The sequence below is a fragment of the Neopsephotus bourkii genome, unplaced genomic scaffold (genome assembly GCF_033783945.1).
Source record: "Neopsephotus bourkii isolate Nb327-2 ecotype Australia unplaced genomic scaffold, CSIRO-AGI_Nbou_v1 NB_1181, whole genome shotgun sequence".
In the NCBI taxonomy this organism is placed as follows: domain Eukaryota; kingdom Metazoa; phylum Chordata; class Aves; order Psittaciformes; family Psittacidae; genus Neopsephotus; species Neopsephotus bourkii.
Genome location: NW_026901666.1, coordinates 4,429,223 through 4,454,644, shown reverse-complemented (window position 1 = coordinate 4,454,644; position 25,422 = coordinate 4,429,223). Strand labels below are relative to the sequence as shown.

Below are 25,422 nucleotides of genomic sequence, written 5' to 3'. Positions count from 1 at the left end.
GAGCTTTGTTTTAGACTAAACCCCAAAAAAACCCTAGAGGAATGTTCTGATGAAAATATTCCTTTACTTGGCAGGTAGTTAGGATTTTGCTTTTAAAAAATGTTTAAATTGAAGGGCTAGGGGGCAGTTAAGACCCTGCTGTGTGTCTTAACTGAAGGTGTGTTTTCAGTATCATTCATTGGTTGGGTTTGGGGTTATGGGGTGTATATGTTTTATCAACCTCTGATTTTGCTGCCACTGAAGGGATGCCCATATTTGAGAGGAGTTGTGTTCCTCCTACCTCTCCTCTGCTAGCACTGTCACCATTGCACTGCTGGGCTGAGCCTCACATGTTTAGTCACAGTGAAGACTAAACAGCGTGTGGTCTGATCAGTGGCCTCATCTGGTTTATCCCATGGCCTTGAAATCACTGCAGCGAAGTGGAGGGATGGGAGCCTGCCTAGTGTGATGGCAGGGAGCTGAGGACATGATTGGATGACCAGTTTTGGCACTCCCTGTGTCTTAGACTGGTCCAGACTGGTTGTGAAACAATATCCTAATAAAACCTTACTCTGATCCTCTGTCTGACTATATGCCTTTTCTATGCAGCTATGATCTAGGCTCAGTGTTTCTGCCCATACTTCTTGTTTTCCTTTCAAGACAAACACGCCCAGGACAGGATAGAAACAGTGTTTAACAGGCAGTTCTGAAACACCTTCAAGCTGTGAAAGTGTGTTCTTCCCTGTGCTCCTTCGTCACATACTGCACAGATAAAATCTTTAATAATAACATACTGCTAGCTGGATGAAAGCAGGCCAAGTCTCAAAGAGGCAGACTTTGAGTAAGTGAAAATAAGTAGCTGTTACTGTTCTCATTTTGGGTTTGTGTGGTGACTTTCTGAAGAACACAGAAACATCTTTTACAGGTGATTTCTGAGAATCTGTCAGTTGAAAATATTTGTGTTGGGTCTTATTCACCTCTGGTTTACTGTTTAGAGAGAGTTTATACCTTCAGTGGAAGTTCTGTGCTGAGATCTGACAGCAGATTCTGGCTTCTGAACAGCTATATCAGAAAAGTAGTGTGTTTTGCAGCAGGATTTGAAAGGACATTTTGCTTGCCTCTTATGCCCAAGGCCCCACACAGATTAAGTTGCCAGATATTAATGGAAATTGTCTCCAGTTTGGACACTTGGAATGGCCTTAGCAAAGTGAGTGCTACCTAAGGCTGTCTACAACTGAAAGTCCAAGAAACTGCAGCTGTGCAGTGGGGCCTCTTTCATGGCAATTACAGAATGCAGTGTTGCCCTCTGGTAGGAACTGTCTGTGTGCCATGTAGTAATAATACCTGTGTAGCAGTAAGACATAGGTAGTATAATAACATCTTTGTTTATGTTTGAAATATGTGAGAAGCCACAATAATTCATGTATATCTAACAATGTCTTGAACTGATACCTACTCAATGCCTCGGGCAAATGTATCTTCAGATGAAGCTACTGCATGCTTGACTCTTTGCTTGACTGTCTCATGGTACTGCTTGCAATTTAATGTCTGTTAATTTGCCCGTATAAATGAAACCATGTGTACCTGGTTATTTGCACATTTGGAATTCCATACCTAACTTCCAAGATGCTCATAGCGATGACATAATTAATGAACCATATGAACATGAGCATGTTTAAGTTACGCTTCTGTCAGGCTCTGCAGAGGAAAGCTATTCCATGGTGCAGTGTTAATCCTTGATAGCTGCCTCCTGGTGAATTTATTTACCCTGCAAGGCAGTAAACGATATGGAAAGACATGCATGTGTCTTCAAAGGCACCAGGAACTTGCAGTATATATTGAGGGTTTTAAATCAATTTAAAAATGTCTGTGCTTACTTCATTGTTTGAGTAAGCCATCCAGTATTGGGTTGCGTAAGACACCTGTATTGAGGCAATACCTACACAGAACCCAAATCTTCATATTTGGACTTCCTCACAAGCCACTTCTGTCTCCTTCAGCCACACAGGTTCTGCTGCCCACATAGAATCATAGAATTGTTTAGGCAATTTAGGATCATCAACTTCAACTGCTAACCCACCACTGCCAAGCCCACCACTAAACAGTGTTTCTAAGCGCCATATCTGTATGTTTTTAAAACCCTTCAATGATAGTGACTCCACCCTGGGCAGCCTGCTCCAGTGCTGAACAACTAATTTTTTTGGGTAAGGAATTGAAACCTTAACTTGAGGCTGTTTCACTTGGGAGAACAGACAGACCCCAACCTCACTACAATCTCCTTTCAGGCAGTTGTAGAGAGCAATAAGGTCTCCCCTGAGCCTCCTTTTCTTTTCCAGGCTGAACAACCCCAGTTCCCTCAGTTGCTCCTCATGAGACTTGTGCTCCAGACACTTCACCTGCTTTGTTGCCCTTCTCTGTACATGCTTCAGGACCTCAATGTCTGTCTTAGAGTGAGAGGCCCAAAACCAAAGACAGGATTTAAGGTGTGGCCTCAGCAGTACCCAGTACAAGGGGCCTATGACTGCCCTGGTCCTGCTGGCTGTACTATTGCTGATACAAGCCAGGATGTTCTTGGCTGCCTGGACACAAGCTGGATCATAATCAGCATCTGTCAACCAACACCCCCAGGTCCTTTTCCATCCTGCAGCTTTCCAGCCACTCTTCCCCAGGCCTGTAGCATGGCATGGGGTTGTGCAGGACCCAGCGCTTAGCCTCCTTGAACTTCATATAGCTGTCCTCAGCTCACATACAAGGTTGTGAGTCCCCCTGCTTACCAGCTGACCCACATGGGGAAGCTAGCATTATTTTTGGTCTGTTCTGTGCTTCTTGTTGAATACTGGGCCTTCAGCTGCTTGGCTTGTTCCCTGGGAATTGCCTTGTTGTGAGCACCAGGGATCTCTGCCTTCTCCCCATTAAAGGAGGACCTCTGTGTGTGTGACCCATGCCTCCCCACCCCACTTGGGAAGGGGCTGGTGCTGCACTGGGTTCACTTCTTTGCCTAGGTAAGGTGTTTTTCTCTCTCTTGGGTAAGTGGTTGTGTTGTCGCTCTGTGTTGTCATGTGTATGTCCCCCCCACCCTGACATTGTGAATGTTTATTATTTGTGATCCCATGCTATGGCACTTCTGCAGTTGGTGCGTCAGCTGGAACCTTTGGGTGACAGCATAGGCAATAAATGGATTTGTACTGGCATATGCCAGGAGGGAGATCAAACAGGATTTTGTTTCTGTAAGTGGCACTTGTTCTTTGTTACCTCTTTCATTTTCTTTTAAGAACCTAAGGAGTGGCTCTTCATGGGCATATTCAGAGCTATTAACTTCATAAAAAGTAACTTGTGTGATATTTTACATTGTGTGGATTGTTTTCCTCCTGGTGGTTTTATTTTTATTCAGCAGTGTCGTGATACTTGCTTTGAATAAGTGTGTAGGAGAACCAGTGTCTTGCACACTTCACTCTGTTATTTGAATCCAAGACATTCAGCCTTTCAAGGTGGCAATCTTTTGCAGATTTTCTTGAGCTGAAGCGTATTGATGTGTGCCTTGTGCGCTTGCAGGTGGATGCCAAATGCAGTTTGTGGCTGGCTTCCATCTTGCTGAATTCTGGCAACAAAGTTTAGACTTTCAGAAAGAATACGCAGGGTTGCCATTCTCTGACGTTAGGAATGCCTTTGTGTGGGCTGTTCTGAGGTTGTTAGTTAGCTTGTGTGAGTTTCAATTAAAAAAAGAAGAAAAAAGCAAGCAGTGAATTATTGCTTTTGAATGTATGGCTTTCCTTCTAAAGACACAGCTGTTGATGAATTTAGCTTGTGTGTGGCTATTGTGTGGATGGTAGAATTACAATCTAGCATTATGGATGTTTTCTTTTGATACAAATCTGGTGAGGTACATGCAAAATATGTACAGCCCTTGGGCTCTTGGCAGGGAGCCACTGGGACTGTCAGTGATAGTGTGGGTGCCTCTGATCTCATCAGAAAAGTCTGAACGCCTCTAATGGTTCATGTTCCCATGTCTTTGTCATATTGAGATGAATTGTAATCTTTAATTTCTTCACTAATTGGAGTTGTTCTTTTGTCTGGCGTGGTCTTTGCTCTGTATCTGTGTGGTGGCATTGGAGACTAAACACCCTTTCTCCACAGTCTATGCTGCTGTTGGTGGGGTGTTTCATGTCATCTTAGCTCCTGGTTCTGCTCTCCCCTGCGGCTTGTTGTGGCAGTGATCGCAAGAGTCCCAGCTCTGGATCTGAGGTCTCCCTCACCCCCATGTTGCTGTCAGGCTGTAAAGGAGTGATTTGGCAGGAGACAAATAGTTATCTTAGGAAGAAAAGAGAAAGTGATTTCCATTTGCTGTGAAAGTACAAAAGGTATTGTGGCTTTCAGGATGGACTTTTTAAGTGAATTGGGACTTTATTAATGCAAACAGCAAGAATTACAGCAGTTATCAAAAAAATCAGTTGCATATCTGTATGTTAAGTTGGGTATGCTAACCAAGTATTCTATCTACCATATGATACACTTTTCATTCTTCATTTAGGATTCTGAAAACTTTAAGTGATTGCTTCTTCGGAGCCCAGAGCTGACTTGAGAGTAGGTATGAGGTGCCTGCTCTGGAGCTAGGTTCACCTTGTTGCCTGAGCTTCACAGAAGAGTTTGAAAATCTGTTAGCTGCTGCTTTAAAAGAGACTTTTCCACTGTGACCTACAGCAAGTTTCAGGTTTTCTTATTTGCTTCTGTAGGAAAAAGTTAAAACCAAATTACCTTCTTTTCACTATACATAGGTGTACACAGTCGCTGCTTCCTGCCTCCAGCTCTGCAGCATAGCCCTGATAGGTTTGACCCAGGTGTTGGTGGTGGGAATGCCCTGTGGTGGCTTCTGCAGCTGAGAGGGCTGCAGGATGTGCTGAGGAGTCATGGGTAGATGGCTGTGAAGATTGGTATGTCTAGAAAGGAAAATCAGTTTTGTGCGTTTTTGCTGGTTGCTTTCTAGTTCCTCTTTCTCTTTCTGGATTAAATCCCAATCTTCCCCTTTAGAAAACGTTCTCATGAATTCAAACACCAGACAGTAACTGGATGTCTTATGTATCTCTAGATTCATAGTAACTTGCTATGGAGTTTTATAAAAGAATGTTTTGTTCATGTATTTTCTTTCTAAATAAGTAGTAAGTGGAAGAGATGTGCTTGCTTGTGTCAGTAGAGCCAAATTTTGGTTCATACATATGTGTTATTGTTTTTATGTTTTGGTGGGGATGTGGGGGGTTGTTTTTATTGTTTTTGTTTTGATTTTTGTGAAAGTCATTTTTTTTTAAAGCAATGGAATCAGGAGCTTTAAACTGATCCTCTGCTGTGTCTGCAGTTTGCATCTGGGGTAACCTGAAAGGGAAATGCAGATGAGTGTGAAAAACAGAAACCTCTGAGAGCCGCAGGACACCACAGCTCCATTCCCTTCTTGGCATCTGTGGTGGCTCTGAGCAGGGCTGGTGCCCAGTGGGATCCCGGGAGAGGACCTTCCCAGCTTGCATCCCACGGCTCCCTTGCAATCTGCATGCTTCCAGGCTTATTTTAACTGGTGATTTAACAGGCGTGCGGCAGATACAGCATACCCTGAGCAAAATGGCAGCCAGCAAGGGATGGTGACACCTCTCCCAAGATCCTGGCAGGATTTCAACTGTCCAAGCAGAGTGTCGGCTGGCACTGGGTAACGGCTTGGTCTCAGAGCAGGCCTTGCCTGATGCCACTTGAAATGTTCCCTTGTCTTAAAGCAGGGGTTAAGGACTTGACATGCCTTTGATGTAGTGAAGAATTTTATTTATAGCTTTTAATTTTTAGAGTGGAATTGAAGGGGAAAATCAGTATTTTGCAGAGGGTAGAGGCTCCCTCTCCTTTAGTCTCCCAGTGTCTGCAGACCCAGCAGAGGTGGTGTAACTGGGCTGTGTCCTGCTGAGGGCTGCATGAGCAGCTTGCCAGAAGCCACAGAGCTGTACAGAATCCTCACATATATGGCACAGGATTTCAATTGGCGATAAGTATATGCGGGATGGGTTTTTTATAGGCTGCTGTAAGTACGCGCAGCACTTCTGAGCAAAAGGAGGCAAAATATTCTTTGAGGCTTTGGGGAAAATTAGTGTCTACAGGAACAAAGTTTCACAGAAGCAGGGTTTAAATTTTTAGTATTTGGCGTCTTTGTTTGAGAGCCCTGTGCATGCTGTGAAATGCATAATGCCTGATAATAGTCTGATTTTGTTGTTGCTTGCATTTATAATGGAGAAAGTCTATTCAAGTACTTGCTTGCTAATGCAGGGCTGAGTGTGGGGTCCTTTGGCAGGACTTTATGCAGGCACTGGGCAAGCTGTTCCTGACCCGCAGGACCAGGATCCAGCCCCTGACTCAGCTCCTGCTGGCACTTGCCTGCCAGGTCACCGCAGGTGGCTTCCCCTCTTCAGGGTGTGCAGCTCCCCTGCAGCTGTGGAGCAGGGGAAGGATAACAGCCTTTCTTCTGTTGGGCACTTAAATACATTTAACAAAAAAAGTGGTGTAATTTCAGGTGTGTTACTCAGTGAAGTCATAGTTGGGTTTGGTTGAAGAGGAATTCTGAAGAGTGTTGTGGATGAGGGATTAAGAATGATTTTTACTGTGGTTTTGTGGCTTTTTCCCTTATTTGATCACTTTGGGGAGGACTGGTAAAAATCCCTCGTATTTGCTGAACTGCAGTTTGTCTCGACCCATGCTGATTTGGATGTGGGACGTGTGGAATCAGAGGATGGGGAGCTCATTTTATCAACCTGAGTGTTGCAACTCTCCATTGTAGCTGTGGAAGGTTGTCTCTTTAGGGGAATGCAGGTTGGATTTGCTTCCTCCTCCTTCCCATGAAAAATACAGGGCAGGGGTTTGTGAATAGATATAAAAATATCTTTTAGGGAATAGAAATAAATGGAAAAGAAAACAAATAGGAACTTGCAACTTGTAGTGTTTTCCTGGTTTCCATGCTGTTGTCCGCTTCCTGTATCTTAAATTCCTGCACTCCAGCCAGCTCATGTTTCTTGTGTTCAGCCTCCTTTCCTGACAGAACAGAACTGAACTCATTGCAGGTCGTTCCTGGCTTCAGCCACGTTTGGCAGGAAGAAGGGGGTTGAAAAAGGGGCCAGGGTGGCAGGGGGACTTGAGCATGGTGGGTGCTGGGAGGAGGGAGGGACCCGGTTAGAGGGGAGGCTGCAGTGTGTGTGGGTCTCTGAGCTGACCTGCAGTGTTGGAGGTGGTATGATGGCTCCCCACCAGCAGATAACAACTCCTGTTGCTTTTTAATTGAGCATAGAGGATGCAGCCATGAATCTGTAAAAAAAAAACCCTGGCAACCGCTCTGTGTGCGAGCCGCATGCTGCTGTTTAACTCTTAACTTGCTCTGTTGTTAAAGTCATTTTTTCTCTCTTTTAAAGCTATTTCCCTTGTGCTCAGTGTCCCTCCTGTTTGAAGGGCTCTCCAGGTAGACTGGCTGCCAGTTCCTGCCAGGCTTGCCATGCACTCCCCTCTGCCCAGCAGCCTCCAGGGCAGCTGGCTTGCCCAGCTCTGCTGCGGCTGCGGGCTGGCATCATTAAAATCAAAGTGTTCTGCCTCTGCTCTTTGAACCATTGATGTGTTGAAAGAAAGAGGGCATGTCTCATGAGCCACCTTTGTCTAGACTTGCAGAGAGTTTACCTGGTGTAATGCTGAGGAAAATGCTGGTGTAAGCTGTTCAGCCCCAGGAAGCACACGTAGGGGCTGAGGAGGAAGGACAGCATCGTTCTCGTGACCTGCAGCCATCCCCCTTTGGGAGCAACAGACCCCTCTGAGCTGTTTAGACTTTTTGCACTGGATGGCTCAGTGATCATGCTTTGTGTAACTTCATCATGTTTCCAGCATAACTGTTGAAGGCTAAATATTGGCATGTGTTAAGAATGCATTGATGTGCATCAAGAATGAGGAAGGCAAAGTCACTTGGTGAATGGATATTTGAAAATCCTGGAGGTTGTGGTGAGCGCTGCCTCATCCCTTCTCTAAGGACAGAAGTTGAGTACTTACGTTCAGAAATTTTTGATCATTTTAAGTGATGGTGAAGCAATTACCGAAATGTTTCTCATATTCTGCAAAACAAATCTATGTCAGGAAACAAATATAGTAAATGGCTTGGCTTTCATCATCGAGCACTTAAGCAGTCTCCTAATGATCTGAAAAGGAAGCAACAGAAGATATCTGAAAGAAAAATGGCAATATAAAATTTAAGTTTCATCTGCTTCAGTAAAATTAAATCTGAAAAATGAAGACAAATACTTACATGTAAGAAGAATGGTAATGGCTCAGTGACTTGGTCAAGGAGAATCACTTTGCTGCTTTCAACTGAAATATTATGGCATGTGATTATCCAAAGAGTCTTGATAGGAACAAAGTAGCACAGGACTGACAAGCCCTTCTGAGTCATCCAGCCCTGCTTGTTGGGTTAAATCCCAGTAAAGGTTATTGTAGTTAATCTCTATTCCTTTATATTGGTGATCAGTTAAATGCAGAGTTTAAGAAACTCTTACAATCTTCTTTCAGAAGCCTATTAAATAATTCTTACTTCACCATAAAAAAAAACCCTGAAAATTCTCTTTTCCTGTAAAGACAAAGTATCCTGGAAAAGATCTGAAATGCACAGGATAATTCACTCCTTTATTTACTGTTTTAGAGGCAGCATGTTCTTCTGCATATGTGCTCTGGAAGCTCCCTGTTTTCATGCAAGATGTAGTTACCTGTTTTCAACAGCAGGAGCATGAAGCTGGGCTGCTGAAAGGAAAACCCTTGGAAAAGCAGCTTAATCTGGGAAATTACTCTTTTGAGAATGGTGTTTCCCTTAAATATATCTTGATCTTGTCATCTAGCAATTGATTCTGCTGGTTAAAGTTGTTCTGAGTTCCTTGGCTGAGATATTTTCTGTTTTCCCCTCAATGCCCAAATAACATGCAGTTTTACAGACTTTTTCAGACCACGGTAATTTGCCTTTTTAAAACCTTGTTGAAAGAATGTCTCTTCTATTTTACATACCTGCTTGGGACTGAGAAGGTTAATGTTTTCATAGTAGCATGCTCCCATATATGCAGTGTAGTTGCATGTGATGTTTCTGTGACCAAAAAAACCCCATAAAAATAAAGAAATTGCAGTAAATTTATGAACGTTTTAAATGAAGGAAATTACTTGGGAAACAAGACAGCAAAAAAGAGACCAGTCGACCTTGGTTGCTCTGCATTTTGTATAAGAAACTGATGAAAGGCATAGCTAAACACTGATTTTTGGGGTGGTTAAGTTTTAAGACAGCAGTGCAAGTGTACACAGCTCTCATGTCTCTTCTCTTTCTGCAGCACTACAATGGTAGATGGAGTGATGATTCTTCCTGTGCTGATCATGATGGCCTTTCCCTCTCCGAGCTGGCAAGGTGAGTGATGTGCATCGTGGTGCTGTAGGAGAGCTGGGTTTGAGCAGTGGCTCAGCTGCTGGAGCTGCTGGGCATGGCTTCACCCCACTTGCCCTGTGAGCTGACAGCATGGGTGGACTCCTCTTGGGTACAAGAGATCTGCTTTTATATTGAAAGTTGCTTCAAAGGACATTTTTTGCCCGTTTCTGTATAAAAATTATAGCATGTGCAGTCGGTATGGCTCTGTCCAGGGCTGAGGGTGGGTGGGGTGTGGGAAGCCTTATTTGAACACCAGATTATTCAGCTATGTAACAAGTAGATCTTTCTAGCCCATGGGATGAGGTGCAGTTGTGTTGCATTATCATAAAGTGATTTTTTCTGTGGGAATACTGTTTGGCGTATTTAGTGGGGTGTTTGATAACTTCTCCACAATTGCTCTAGTAAGGTTTCTGGATATGGAAAACGACAACTTCATTAACTGTTTGCACACTTACATGCACATCAGGGTTTTAATGTGTTAAGATTTGCCTCTGCAAAATGGGGGAAGGGTATTTCCACTGCCGTGGAGAGGCAGAAATGGTCTGTTTGAAGGTGGTCTGGATGTTTTAGGAGATGACCTCCTGAAAGATGCATAATTGCTACTTTGCAAGTCGCTTTTTTAAAAATGCTAAATAAAGATTTTTTGCAAGTAACTTGCTTTTCTCAGTTTTAAAATTTACGTGACTCTAGGTGTATCTAGTGTTTGTTATGGCATATCTATTCTCTTATTTACCTTGTGAAATACCTATCACAGCTACTCTGTTGAAATGCATTTACCTTGAAATGTTGGTGCAAATGATAAAAGGCAGAGTATGTTAAATGTTAGAATGGATGGTGGAACACCAAGATTAAAAATGCATGGAGGTCTAGTGGTTGACTTCAGTCATGTCTATGAATAGGAGACAAAATTTAAAGAGGGAGGAACATTGGATTAGCGTTTGTCAGAATACGTTAAACTGCTAATGTTATTGAGACAACAGTATCTTGAAATAAAGTTTGGTAGCAGTTATCACAGTGTACCTTATCAACTCTTGAAGTGCAGCTATCTGCTTCTCAAACATTTGTTTTGGCTTTCAGAGTTGCTTATATATTAGAAATCTTAAATCACATGTCTTTTACATCCTTAACTTGAAGAGCAGTAGATGGAGAAGAGAAACATGGGGAAAAGGTGCCTGTTAATGTCTGAAGTTCTGGTTAATTTCTCTTGTTCAGTGTGTGGAATGGGATACTTGTGTTGCTCGTGCAGTGCAGCACATAGGGCAGCATTATCAACCCATCCTACCATTCTAAAGGTACCTTGCAGGTGTTCATACCCTAGTGATTTGACCTGACTCAGCTTAAAAATAGGAAAGGAGGGTCTAGGGCTTCAGTGTTATCTTTCTTGAAAACATGCCAATAAGTGATCAGCAAGAAAAGAGTCATTAAATCCATGCCAAGAGTTTCTGTTTTCCTGGGACTGTGAGCTAATACTGGAGGTACAGGATCATTCCTTGCTCAGCTGTGAGGAAGGGTAGAGCTGGGCCAGATGTGCAGCTGGAGCAGGCTTTGGATGGAGTTTGTGTGGAGGGCTGGAGCATGTGAGTGGAGATGCACAGATGTGTTCTTGCTGCCTGTCTGCCTGTGCCAACTGGATGTGTACAAAGAACACAGTTTCCTGTTCATGATATGGAGCTGCCATGCTGAGGGAGAGCTTATCAAGTAGCACTTCCTGTAGATTTGTGTTTGGGCCTGTGTTTCTCTCTCACGGTGATAGAGCTCCTGTGAAAGACTTTGTAGAAGAGACACAACAATCTTGCTTTGCTTTTCTTCTTTATTCCTTCCTTTCTTCTCCCCCTGTACTTCCTAGGATGAGTTTTCTTTTTCTGTGAGCAGTTACTTATCTAATGCATGTGAACAATACTGCTCTTCCGCCTTTTTGTGTTTGATAGTAGTAGTGCTATTGTTTCCTTTTGGAAATAGTTTCCTAATTCCGAACTGGTGGTTGAGTGTTTGGAGAGGCAGAAATACTTAATGGACCCCTCAGCAAACTTTTATTTACATATCTTCATCTAGGTTTTGGTTTCCTCACCAGTTGGGAGCAATGGGAGAACTCACTACTTTGTTCTGTGAGTGTCTAAGTGCTGGTTGGTGCTTATGTGCCAGCAGCCTGTGTTAGGGCGAACGTGGTAAGCCCAGAGGTGCAGACCTGTGGAGAAGGGTTGTCTATCAAAGAAGAGCATGCCTTTGGAGATCCTTTGAGGGAATGGAAGTTGATACTCTGCTGCCTTTGAGCAGGCCATGGTGGTGGGGCTGGTGCACCCTGACCAGTGTGCTTTCCCATGTGCTTTTTCTGAATACTTTCAAAAGTTGATGTTTTGGGGCAGAACACTGATTTGTCTTCCCTTTGCACAGAACAAGAAGAAGTTACAAAACCTTCCGATCCCCCTCATGTATTTCATAACAAATCAGTCCATTTACTTTCACTGTGATTTGGACCAGTTAGGTTCTTTGTGGGTTTGGGTTTTTTTGGGAGGGTGTTAGGTTTGGGGTTTTGTGCGTTTTTGTGCATTTTTGATGAGTGAAAAATGTCGACGTAGCTTTGGGTAACATTGAGAGGCAGATTTGAGTAGTTCTATGTTGCTGCTAGGCTTCAGAAGATGAGATTAAACGTGATCCATTTTTAAAATAAACCCACAGCCCAACCAAAAAAACCAAACAGTGTATAGAATTCCAAGTGCAGAAACGTATTACTTCCCTACTTGAGTGTCCGGAAAATCCTTTTGTTCTAAAGGTTTACTGCAGTGCTTGATTCTATGTTATTTCTTTATTAGCCCTGTAAAGTGGGGAAAAAGGCTTTTCATTTCCCAAGAAATTAAGCTCTAAGGCAGACCACTTTTTAAATAATGCAATGCCTGTGCTTAGGCATGGAGTTTGTCACTTACTGGTAACTGTGCACAATGGAGTTTCCTGATTCCGATGGCCATGTCAGGAACATGGTGCAGGAGATGCTGCTGCCCTCTCCAGTGGTGAAGGCATCTGGACCATACTCTCCTCTCGCAGCTTGGCTTCCTTACCAAATGCAGCCTCACTCTTGGGTAAGAGGAGTGAGCAGTCTGGGAAGGGTCTCGTGTCACACCACAGCCAGGAAGTGTTTGGGAGCTACTGGAACTCCAGAAGCTGCTGTGCGGCTGGTGGGAAGCTGGCTTTGGGAGCAGCCTCACTCTGTCACCAGCAGCTGGGCTTCGGCAGGGTGTCCCTCTGCAGAGCTGGGCACATCTGCCCAACCTTGCAGCTTTATAACTGATGGTCAGTGGCCGTAGCACTTGTGCTTTTCCTGGTTTTGGGGGTTTTTGTAAGATGAAAAACAATAATAAGGCTAAACAGCTGTTTCTTAATGCTGGAAACCTCAAAGGCATTTGTTAAATTAGTAAATCCTATATAAAATCAATTATTATAGGCTGCCCAGAGAAGTGGTGGAGTTGCCATCCCTGCAGGTATTTAAAAGATGTGTGGATGTGACATGGTTTAGGGACATGACATGAAAATGGTTTAGTGGTGGATTTGGCAGTGCAAGGTGGACTCGATGTTAAGAATCATTTTAAAATGCAAATGATTCTGTGATTATTATGGCTGTTGTGTAATGCTTGTTACTTTACACATAGAGAAAATAAAACTCGGAATTGAGCAGGCATCTCTACCAGCTTCTTATTTGCTGTTTCTCTGAAATGGCTAAGAATCATAAAGGGAAGCTGTCCACCAAAAAAGAACTGAGTTACAGTTAAATGGACCCTGAAGGTACTGTAATTTTTTCAGGTCTGCTTTCCTTCATCTTCAGTTCATTGTGATATGAAGCCCTAGCAAATCCCATATCTTCCCCCAGTCCTAGTTATCGAAAAAGGGAGTTAATATTGCTGCTTTGACGTATTTTGGCCTTTGAGCATGAAGTCCCTTTCATTCCACTAGAAATTTTAGCAGCTCTCTGAAATAAGACTTCCTGGTGAACTGTAGCTTTCTGGTTTGATTTCAGGATTTTCCATTTGGAAAGTATGATCCCACTCAAAGCCTAGCAGCAAGCCTGCTACAGGGACAACAGCCATAGTACAACTCTGAGAGGTCTCTGGTTGGGAAGCTGGCTCACAGTGGTTCTGAGGACTCGACTGGCTGTGTGTGCCTGAGGTTAGCCGATGACTGCAGTGTCTGTGCATGTTCACTATGCGACCAGGGAGGCACGGCGCCTTCCTGCTGCACAGCTGTGGGCTGGCCTGGAGGAGAGCAACCAGATGGAGCTTCTCTGCCCACTAGTTAGTGACTGAAGGTGTTGCTCCTTTTTGCTTTGCCTCACTCTTTCATGAAGAAGAATAAATTATAAAGTCATGTCTTGGTGAGCAAAAGGCTGGTTTGTTTAAGGGTCATTTACCTCTGTCCATCCTTGGCCACCTGGCTTTTTTTTTCAGCCACACAGTAAGAGGTCTTGTGGTGCTGTGTAGGTTATCCTATGAACACTCGCAGGCATGAGCTAAATGTATATTGTATCTGTGTAGTAGGGTATGCTAATCTTTATCTGTGAGGTAAAGTTTAGTACTGTGAAGAGCGGGAAATTGGAATTGATGACCCTTATGGGTCCCTTCCAACTTGAGTTATTCTATGATTATGTGAAATTTTGAAAGGGAAGGTGTGCAGTAGTGGTGCAGTAGTGTGGTACTGTTAAAGCCCTACTTTAAAAGGTACTTGTAATTATAGACTGTGTCTTCAGTGGGAAAATAAAGACTAGTGATACGTATTCTTAATTTTTTTATGGTTTTAAAAACTACTGCAGTGTTTGGTGACACACAAAGTTAACACACTATCGCACAGTTAACATAGGCCTTTTTCAATGTCAAAGGTAGTTAAACTGTGTTGCTATAATGCAAATAAGAAGCTGAGTGCCTATTGTAATAGATGTTCAATGGCAAATCACAGAACCGCTGAGGTTGGAAGGGACCCCGTGAGATCATTTAGTTCAACCCTGCTGGTCAGAGAGTGCCAGCGCAGCGGGTTACCCAGGACCAGGTCCAGTCAGGTTCTGCGTGTCCACATAATGTGGAGAATGCACAAGCTCTCTAGGCAATCTATTTTAAAGGAATTTTTTTTTTTCTGTGTTCAGATGGTATTTCTTCTTAATTTGTGTCCCCTGACTGATCACTCTCCTGAATGTGAAGAGATCACTGCAAAGTTCAGGCGTGTTACCAGAAATATATGTAGTGTATTATTGCTTCTTGGAGAGAAATTTGGTATTTTCCCAGTTAACAAAGTTTACAGATTGGTAACTGGTTGGGTGACAAACTTCACACAGAAGTAACTTTGTTTCTTTGCACCTGTAGTGTTCCCTCACTAACCAGTATTCTCCTGCCCCATGGGTTCTGGCTGGGGCTGTGTGGAGTGTCTTGGTTCTTGTTCTGTTGAAATACCTAGGTAATTAAGAGTCAGTGCTCATAGCTGTTGACTTTCACAAAGTGAATAAGCAAAACAAAAATAAAGTAAAGGAGACTCAATGTTGACACTTGTCATTAACTGGTTTATTAGTTCTTTATTATGAAAGTTAATGCAAATACCTATCTTTGTGTGGCAAGTCAGGTTTTTTGTGTGTGCACAAGATACATATGCCACAAGTGCAGCAGTGAGTTTCTGTATTATGAAACAACAAATATATGCAGCAAACATGGTAATGGAAGTATTCTTAAGCTTGTGTTGTCTGGCTGCTGTGTATGTAGCTACCCTGACAGCCCTCCACTCCTGGAACTGTCACTGAGCAGGTACTGCCTCTGAGCCTGTTTGTTGGGGGAGTTGTGTTTCAGCCGTAACCTCTTGATTGTAACTGGCCTGTGGCATTTGCTGATCTTGGCTGTCCTGCAGATTTGCTTGCTCACAAGAGCCACGGAGAAGTATCATCACCCAGTCCAGCTCTGCCTCTGCTGTGGATTTGCCTTATGCCAACAAAACTATGCTCTGCAAGTGCAGCTGGCTTCACTTTGGGGAAATATGGCTCAAATGTCCAGCCCTTCACAGCTGGCTTCGTGCATGGGAGAGTGCTTTGTTGATGCAGTACAGCGTTTAGCTTGTATGTGTTCACTGAAGCATTGCCCTGTCTGTCTGCTCTCAGGTGTCTGACCTGCTGCTCTGTCTCAACTGATGGCCCACGGAGACAGGAGCGGGAGGACACGGTCAGGGCTTTGGCTGATTCTGCAGCCTGAATAAACCTTGCTGTTCATTAAGCCTTGCTGAATAAGCTGAGTGTGGCACTGTAGGAGCGTTAATAAGGGAAGGGCTGGCCAGTTCATGGTAATATACTGTTGAGTTGGAAAAACAACTAAGTAAAGAAAGGAGCGGTTTGTGCATAAGAAAGAGTAACAGTCATCTATGGGAGTGTCTCTGTTTCCAATCCAGGAATTCTTTACCAGAAGTCTGTCATTTCTACAGTGAATTGATCTGTATTGCTCCTTGGAAACATTGGGATCTGCAGCAGTTCACATGTACATATATAGTCAGTATTGCTGTGTCTTCTTGCTCTATTAAGTAGCTCCAGAGCCAGTATATCATGTTGGATGACTTGCCCTGACTTCAGTCTAGAACAGGCTTTCCAAAACACAGGTGATGTGTTTGGAGTTGCAGTGCCTTAGTTCATTGCTTGTGAAGGGAATCGGATTTGCTGTGTGTGAACTGATCAGCTGCCTTGTGGCTGTGCAGTTGCTTACTGGTCTGTTTGGAGGCTGCTGAGCCTTCTCCAAGAGGTGGCACATGACGGGAGGTGATTCTGCTAGAAACTGTGTGAGGTTTGCTCAATCTTAAAGGGACTTTGGGTCAAGAGGGAAGATTTAGGCTGGGTCAGGCTGCAAAATAGATTAATTTTCCTTGTGGGCTTGGTATGGGTTTCCAATGGTAGCTTAGCTGTCCTTCATACAGCAGCTCGTTCTCCTGTCAGTTAATAGCTGGAATTGTGTTACTCCAGCATGTGAACTTCCTTAGGTCTGTCCCGCAGGCCAGTGTTTTGCCAGTGACAAGAAGAATGTCCCATTCGATGTGAGGTACCAAAATCCTTGTTGCTAAAGGGCGTCTGGGGAAGGCTGTTGCTTAAGGCACAGATCTTTGTGCTCTCAGGCAGTTGTGACTGTGCCTTGGGAGGAAATAGGGTCTTGGCGTTGAATGCTGGTGGCAGTTGCTGCCAGATGGACCAAGATTAAGGGCTTGTGTGTTACAATACCGGTTGTGTTTTATTGCTGCTGTTGTGGGAGGAGAAGGAACATATTTTATCATAGAAATGTTTGGCATGTTTTCTTTAAGTTCCACAAAATTAGTGAAGTTACTGGTGCAGTGCATTCCGGTACTTGAGATCAGTGTGACACAGTTCGATTTCAGGATCATTTCCCCAGTTTTGTTTTTGCTAGTAGTTTAAAAATGAAAATTTGTATTTGTGATTTTGCTCATTGTGGAAGAAGGGGAAGAAAACAAAGCAGGAAACAAGCTGACTTATATTACTAGTGGGCAACCTCTAATGATAGGCTTGAAAAAGTCCAACATGTGGTATGCTTAGTTCCTGTTTTAAGAGCATTCACTGTTTGTATGGCTTGAAATTTTTCTTGTGTGTTAGAACTGAAAAGAAGAATGTCAACACAAGTTAAGTTGCCGTAAGTGTGTGTGTCACACAGGATGTGTGTGACAGGACTTTTTCATTGCCTTAGCCTTCTGTGTGAGTGCGCATGGCTTCTTACCACTGCGGGTACCTGCATTTTCCAGGAAACTGAAGAGCTCCCAGCATTCTCCATTAGCTTGTTGAGGGTGGTGTCTTCTCCTGCAGGAACTGGAGTGATCCAGTGCTGCATGTTTAAAGGCATGTGCCATTCCTGAAAGTGGCACAGGGAAAGCAGGTTTCTCCCAGCTAGCCATCTCCAGGCACTTTGCAGAGGATACTTAAAAATTTAGTATCCTACCCCATACATTCTCTTAAAAGTTCATCCTTTTAGTTAGCTGAAGCTTCTGGCATTGGAAGGGAGATACGGTGTACCTGCTGCTAGTGTGTGCTGCTGCTTGCCTTTTTATCTGTATGGTTACTCAGGCTCCCAAGATACTCCCCAAAGGCTTGCCTTCCTGGGAAAGTAGGGCCAGATTTATTTTTCAAGCAGGGTAGTTAAACCCACTAAATCCTGTGTAGGTGTGTCCACTACAAATCTAAATGGTCTTAATTTGATTAAAGTAATTGCCAGGATGCTTGGGAATGTTTTTATGTGGAAATAATTAATGTGGTTTAGCATATCTGTTTTAAATTTGTATTGTTTGTTAGGGGATTTATCTTCTGCTGAGCATCCCTGTGTAGATAACCCTCTCATGTTGCATACCTGCAGTAGCATGTGAGAAAGGTCATATAAAATGTCACTACACTCTAGAATTTGAGTGCTTGGAGTGGGCAGATAGCACTGGTATTTCTTTGGTGCAAGCTCTTATCTTTACTCTGCTGCAATGGCTAAATAAGTATCGTTAGCTCCTACTTGGTGGTTCTTCAGCGCTTAGCTGCAAGCAATATTTCTTCCCTTAAACAGAGGGATTTATTGTCTAATGATTTCATTATCTCTATGTAACTGAAGTGATTAAGAATACAATAGTGTTTTTTCCTCAACTCTTCCCTTTTACAGATGAACCCTATGAATGTGTGTGTGAAGGCATGTCCTGTGGGAATGGAGATCGATGCCAAGGCCAGCAATGTTTTGCTTCCCTGAGCATTAATGATGGTGCTAAGGTTTACCAGAAAGGCTGCTTCCAAGTCTATGAACAAGGGAAAATGACGTGCAAAACACCACCTTCTCCTGACCAAGCTGTGGAGTGCTGCCAAGGGTACCTGTGCAACATGAATATCACTGCACAGTTGCCTTCTTCTAAAGGTGAGAGGCTTATTAACAGTGAATTTTGAGAAAGAAAAAAAAAGTTTTGCTTTTGTGTGATGTGAGTGAGATGGCTTCATCGCTAGCCAAAGTAAGGCTTTAATCAACGCAGTAAGGCCTTTTCAACTTTGTTCCCCACCCTGGGGTCCACTGGCACATGTCTGATGTCCACATGTTGCATGGTTTGGCTGAATGAATGACAGTGGTTAGATTATGCAGTCAGGGTTGAGTTACTGCCTGTGAGTGTTCTGAAGCATCTGGGTTGTTCTGACTGCTCTGCAGTCAGGGAGTTGTGATAGTATTCTCTATGTAAGTGCACACTTGTAGCCCTGGCTGCGTCATGGCCTCTCTTTCAGACTAGATGGCTACCAAGTTAAATGCTGGTGTCAGTGCTACTACTTTTAAAGACTTCCTCTGGAAATATGTAATTTTAAATTATTTTTTTCCTTGCTTATCCTCACCCACTGCCCTTTTCCCTTTCTCTCTCTTTCCAAGGGCAAACCTTTCAAGGTGAAGCTGCAGGTTACAGCATGGAAACACTAATCATCGTTATACTGGCTCCTGTGATAGTGTTGATAGTTTTTTCAGCAGTAGCTGTGCTGGTCTTCCGGAGAATACAGAAAAACCATATGGAGAGGCTCAATTCTAGGGATGCAGAATATGGCACAATTGAGGGACTCATTGCATCAAATGTTGGAGACAGCACATTAGCAGTAAGTAACCTGTGTGCATGGTGAAAATTCGTGTGAGCTTTCTGCACTTCTAACTCCCCTCTAGTACCCTCCAGATACGGCCATGTCAGTAACAGGACCTTTTGCTGCCAGGGATGCCACTTAAGATCAGGACTTCTGTGGTGACATTCCTGTGCTCGTGAAGGCATAGTTTAAATAAAATTTATCCAAAGATAGCTTTTGCAGATAGAGCTCCTTTGACTTGCAGAATTGCTATAAACTGCAGTCAAACTGTAGAAGCAATGTCTAAATGGCTAAAGAAAAACGGTCCAAACCCCAAATATTTTTATATGTTACTAAAATCATCTGGGTATTTTCTTTCTGTGTTTTGGACTGTTTTTCTCTGTAGGAGGGAGAAACTCAAACAGATATTTCTTTAAGTGTAGAATTGCCTTCCATATCTTCCTTAGAAGAAAGTGTTGATTACCATCAACTAGGGAAGCAATTTTGACTATGTCCAAAAAATATTCCATAAAATGGTTGCACCTTATTACCTGAAAGTTGACAACTGCTTTGCAGGCCCAGCTATGGGAATTTATTAAAAGAAAGACCCATGGGACTGCTCAAGAAAATGAAGTATTTTAGGCAGCTTGGAAACTTTCTTGCATCTTTTTGTTTTGAGGCAGTGATGCTTCTGTAAAATACTGCTGTGAATAAGTGTTGCAGGAGTCACATGGAAAAGCCTTTCATTCACAAGACAGTATGTCCTGACAAGTAAGTTTTCAGGGTTTGAGATGGCTGGTAAGGGATACTGCTGAGGCAGGGAAGATTCCTTTTTTAAGGAGGAATAAGTTAAAACTGAGCAATTAGACTTATGGTGATCTGGATTCTTCGCCAGTATGCATTTTTGAGAGAAAACTGCATAGGGAACAAGTAAACCAGTTCTTCAGTCAGGAAGAAGAGCTTAATTATCTTAAGGAGGTGTGGGGTATGATGAAGATGCACAGTGTGGCAAGGGATAGGGGAGGATGGATAGGAATCAGCTTGTTTGCCTTCTTCAGTATGATAACGGGAAGGTGTCAAAATCAGTGTGCAAGAGCAAGGATAAATATAAGGAAGGTGATTCTTAACACAGAGGTAATTCAACCAGTGGAACTCCTTTGCCTGATGATTTTTCTAGGTGGCATAGGTTTGTATACGTTCGAAGAACAACAGGATGAGAAGATTGTGCTAAACACATAAAAAAATCCAGTTAAGAAAGTTCCTGAGCTCAGTGTGCTTGGAGACTGGGAGAGCGTTAGATGAAAGTAACCTGTATGTGAAAGTATTCCCATATTTGCTTCTAATTCACTCCACCCTTAGTATCACAATAGTGTAATACCCTAATGCCCTTATATAGTTCCATTTCCTATGTCTAGTATTCCAATTTGCTCTACTGGTAATATGCTAATGAAGGGCATGGGATTTGGGTATAGTCAGAGACAAGATACTGATCTAGAGGGACTTCAGGGTGGCCATTCTGGTAAGAGTTTTGACTTCTAAATGGTAGCTTCCTTAGTAAGATAGAGCAAGGGAAATTGCCTTCCTCTGAGCTTAATGTGTCTCGCCACTTCATGGGGCTGCAGGATCAGCTGTGGTACAAACTGCAGCAGCTGTCTATTGCTGCCCTGCTGGATAGCTTCAGTTTGGCCCTCCATAGACTATACTTGTTAATCTTTTTTTCAATGCCTTTGGGTTTCTTTAATTAACCCAGAAGGCCTGGTTCCCAGCCCGTTTTGATGTGTTTACCATGAATTAGGCATGTGTGCAACTGTTTATCTGTCTTTAAGCAATGGCTTCCAGCTCTTATCTCTTATCAATGCAAAGCCATTTCCATTCCATTTGTGAACATTTTGCACATCCAGTCGTTTAATGTTACTTGGAAACAGTGATAAAACCTGAGAAGAATAAATCAAAATTTATTTTAAAAAGAAAGTGGAGAAGTTGCTAACTGTAAAGGCTTGGTCTGCTGGTTTGTGTTTGGCTGTCAGACGCTCTTAGCTTTATGATCAGTGTGCTCCTGGTGTAGCTCTTGAGTGCTGGTGATGTGAGAGAGAGAAAAAAAAGTTTCTTGTTTCTAACAGTTAATCTAAACAGTAAGTAGTCTTTAAATTCCCGATTTTTCTTTTCCATTGTGTGGTTTAAATTGCTGGGTTTGTTACACGTTAGATTAGTTTACATTTAGGATTAGTCTCCATGGTGTAGCAAATGCTTAAATCACCAGGCTTCCTAATGGGGAATGGAACGGGCTGCGGCCTCTTTAAATCTTGTTTTTACAGTCATTGCAGATAAGTTTATGGTGTGGTTTGTTTGTTGTGGGTTTTTTTTTTTTTTTTGCCTCTCATATAAGCAGGAAGGAAAATTAGCTTGAAGTTTGTATTAAAAAGCAAAATAACAATCTCCTGGCCTTCTTAGATTATCGTTTTCTTGAACACACGTTAAAAAATTGTTAGAAGAAAGACTTCATCTGGTTAAAGCCCAGTTGTACAGTTTGCTGGAAGTACTAGGAAGTTGATTATGCTTATGCATTTTTTTATCCCGTTTTCCTTTGTAAAACAAAAAAAACCCTCTGGTAAGATGGTAGTTAATGCTTTGAAAGTAGTGTGTAAGTCCCAGCTATGAAAGCAGCTGGGTATAGTACTTTAAAAGGCTAAGAGGATCTTAACATTCAATTAGGATCTCAGTTTTGGGTTGGTTGGTTTGTTTTTTTTTTTTAATAAGTTTACAGTTTGAAATCTGGTTTCCTTGCACTAAATGTACCATAAACAGATAAAAACTTTCAAGGAAGACTTGCTACAGAAAATCTTGTGGAGTATCAGTGACATTTAATGTAGGTGATACAGGTAAACCTCCTATCGCCTTGTCCGTTTTCAAACCATTTTCAGTTATAAATAACTGTACCAAACTTGATTAGCTTAGGCCAGAACTTCCCATAACTTACCTACCACAGAATGGCTTTTTTGTTTCCTTTTCCTGAGGGACTGTGCATCTAGCATGGTTCAGCCACCAGAGGGGAGGAGGCTTATGACAAATTATTTGGGTGTTGTCTTTTAAAGAAGTTCTGATTTGTAGCAGAGACTTGAGATTTATCAGAGAACCCCCTGGGTGCCAGACATGCCTGTGGCTGTTCCTCTCAGGGCTCTCAGTCTTCAGACACTTCAAAGGCTTGTGGTTTAAAACGCCTGTTGATAGGCATTTGAGTCTGTTAATCTGGAGACATTTTCTCTTAGTTTTTAATGGCACATCAAGGTCACTAGGGCTGGAGGCTTGGTTTGCTGCTGTGCTCTTCCACTGAACCCCCATGAAGCATACTCCAGGAGGTGGGCCAGGCCAGCACCCCAAAACCAATCTCTTCTGGAAGGGCTGAAACAGCAGATGAGCTAGTAGAGAAGCTCAGGCCACCCCACTGCCTCGGCACCCCTTTCTGAGCCTGAGCATGGTTTTACACAACTACACGGTCCTGCAAAGGGGAGCTTTGGCTGTAGTAGAGCAGGAGGAAAGCTGCTGCAGCAGTCCTTGCTGCCTTGCTACGGTGTGCCCCACTCTGCTTTTGACAGTGGAAACCACTGGCAAACTTCTGGTTTACTGCCCAAACCTTGGACTTCTTTAAAAGACAATGCTCCATTTATTTTAAGTTTCCTTTCCTAACTTCACTGTTATGGAGGCAATCTGCCAGGTTAAGATTTGCAGACGCAGAGTAGTAAGTAGATGCGTCTTCTGCAGTATGGCAAAAAGCGGTAGCTACAGAAGCTACACCCCCAGAGAGGGGAAGAGAGATGCATGCTTTGGTTACAGTCATTTCACATGCATTTCACAGAAAATTGAGATGATAGAAAACTGTTACTCCCCAACTACAAGTTCTCCTTCAGTCTTGGCATGGGGAGGAATTGTGTCCTGACTCCATGCAGAGATCCATGCAGCATCCATGGGGGAACAGACTCATGTGCCTATCAACAGATGTTTTAAACCACAAGCCTTTGAAGTGCCTGAAGACTGAGAGCCCTGAGAGGAACAGCCACAGGCATGTGTGGCACCCAGGGTGTCTCTGCTGCAAATCAGAACTTCTTTAAAAGACAGCACCTAAATAATTTGTCATAAGCCTCCTCCCCTCTGGTGGCTGAACCGTGCTAGATGCACAGTCCCTCAGGAAAAGAAAACAAAAAAGCCATTCTGTGGCAGATAAGTCATGGGAAGTTTTGGCCTAAGCTGTTAAAGTTTGGTACAGTTATTTATAACTGAAAATGGTTTGAAAAGGGACAGTGATGGGAGCTGCGGGCTGTCACCTCTCGGCTTGGCTTATACAGAGCTGAAAGACACCCATATGTAGGTTTTTTCAGCAAAACTGACTCTCCTCCCTGTATTGCTTCAAAGAAAATGGCCAGCTGAGTGAAGACTGTGTGCAGGCCACACAATCTGGATTAAAAAAATGGTGAAAAAGCAGGTTGTATTGCAGGAATGTGTTGGCTTTGTCTTAACCATTTGAGTTTAAAACTTGCAGCAGTGGCTGTTTGTAGAGTCTGTTTATAGTAATTAAAGTTCAGTCTGAATGTCTCTTTCTAATACATGTTTATTCATAAGGATTTGTGAAATATATCTTGAGAGTATTGTATACCACAGTTCGGTGGGGCTGGAACATGACCTTAGCTTTAATTAGTGAAAACACACCTTGCTGTGCCCTCCTAGTCTTCTTTTGTAGGAGGAAACTGCAGGGGGCTGGAAGAATGGAAAAAATCTGAGGGAATGTTCAAATGCAGCTGCGGTTTTTCGTTTTTCTTCCTGCTAGCTGTATAGGGATGAAGGTTTTGGACATAGAAGTCAGAGAAAACAAGCTTGTTTATTTTTGAGGTGGCTGAGATTTTTCCTGTAGTTTTCTGTCTTGCAGTAAAGTGTTGTTATTAAGCTATTTGAAATAGGTGACATACAGACCTGGGAGAGCATAAGCAAAGTGCAAGAGCAACGTGCTGGAACAGGGCAGAATTTCACCACAGAGGATAGCTGGTTGGTTGTGAGTGAGCTTCCAAGTTCACAGGCAGTAATTTTATTGTAATTTATTTAATAGAATTATTGAGTAAATGAAATGATACTGCAATGCCAAATGCAAGACAGAGACAGAATACTGAGACTGTTTGATTTGTTTTCTGTTCCTTGATTTGTTGTGTTGTTTATAAAACTTCAAAGAGAAAAGCGATGATGCTGAAGTTACCGTTCGCTTACCAGTCTCATCTAGGTATGCGATGTTCTGTGAAGTGGTAAGATCTTGTGAAGAGCATTTTCTGTCCATCTGTATGAAGATGACAACAACAACATATCTTGACTCTTGATTGACCAAATGGCACTTCCAGAGCCATTGAGATACCAATAGGCTTCAACTTAACCTGTCCTGTGATGTACTTTTGTATATTTAAATGGGGTGTGTGTGTGTGTGTGAGTTACAGTTTCTCATAGGTTGTAATCTTCTGCTTTTCCTTTTGAACAGGATTTGTTGGATCATTCCTGCACATCTGGAAGTGGTTCTGGACTTCCTTTCTTGGTGCAAAGGACGGTGGCTCGCCAGATCACACTCGTAGAGTGTGTAGGTGAGTACACGCTCTTGTTTGCATTTAGTGCCCAGTCTTGGCAACAATTCAGAGAGAAGGCTTTATCTCCTTCCTGATCAACTGTTTTTCCTCAGTTGCTTATATAAAAAAAAAACCAGAACTTCAGGCTTCAACTGACAGAATGTATTTAGTTTTAGAAAGTGAAATGAAAAAATTCATCTCAAATCTATGCAAAAGACAGTTTCAAATGTCATCTGTGCTTTACGATTGAAAAATTTAAGTTTTGTTTAGTAAAGTGATTTTAAGAAATGCAAACTAGGCTTGTTTGGTACTTTGTAAGCTAAATGAAAAAGCAGGCTCAATTTGAAGTTTGCAACTGTCAAACTGTGAAACAAACATATTCATTAATTAGTGTTCAGTTAGAAAAGGATCACCTGGATTAGAGATCTGGAGTTGAAGCAGCAAGCTGCCATGGAATTTTAAAACAAAAAGCCCACACCACCACCACCAACCACCCCACCACCTAAAAAAAACCAACCAACCCGAAACCCAATCAAACAAAAAACCCACAACTGGTTTTGTGCAATTAGAATAGGAACATACAGTTCCCTTGGTCTACAGTGTTACTTTGGGACACCTTGCAGGCAAGGATATACTGTTGCTGATCTTTTGCCCCTTAAAGAGAAAATATTTCTGGTAATTCTGCCCTAAAACTCTTCTCAGTCCCTCTGTTTTTTTGCAGGACTTTTAGTGTTAAAGGATTCATTAGATTTTTCTTCAGCATATATATGTTAATTAAATAACATTAAATTTGGGTATAGTCATTTTAGGAAGCATTTGGGTCAAAGTTATACTGG

The 25,422-nt window shown here is 42.7% G+C and overlaps 1 protein-coding gene across 2 annotated transcripts in view; it reads left to right on the top strand.

Moving 5' to 3' along the window:
* ACVR1 (activin A receptor type 1) overlaps positions 1-25,422 on the top strand; it is a 63,482-nt gene that overhangs the window by 24,448 nt on the left and 13,612 nt on the right. For both annotated transcript variants that reach the window (XM_061363798.1, XM_061363797.1), the window contains exons 2-5: positions 9,339-9,412; positions 18,073-18,318; positions 18,814-19,031; positions 24,505-24,604. In XM_061363798.1, coding sequence (XP_061219782.1) covers positions 9,346-9,412; positions 18,073-18,318; positions 18,814-19,031; positions 24,505-24,604 — 631 coding nt within the window. In that variant the 5' untranslated portion in view covers positions 9,339-9,345. The remainder of the gene's footprint in view (positions 1-9,338; positions 9,413-18,072; positions 18,319-18,813; positions 19,032-24,504; positions 24,605-25,422) is intronic.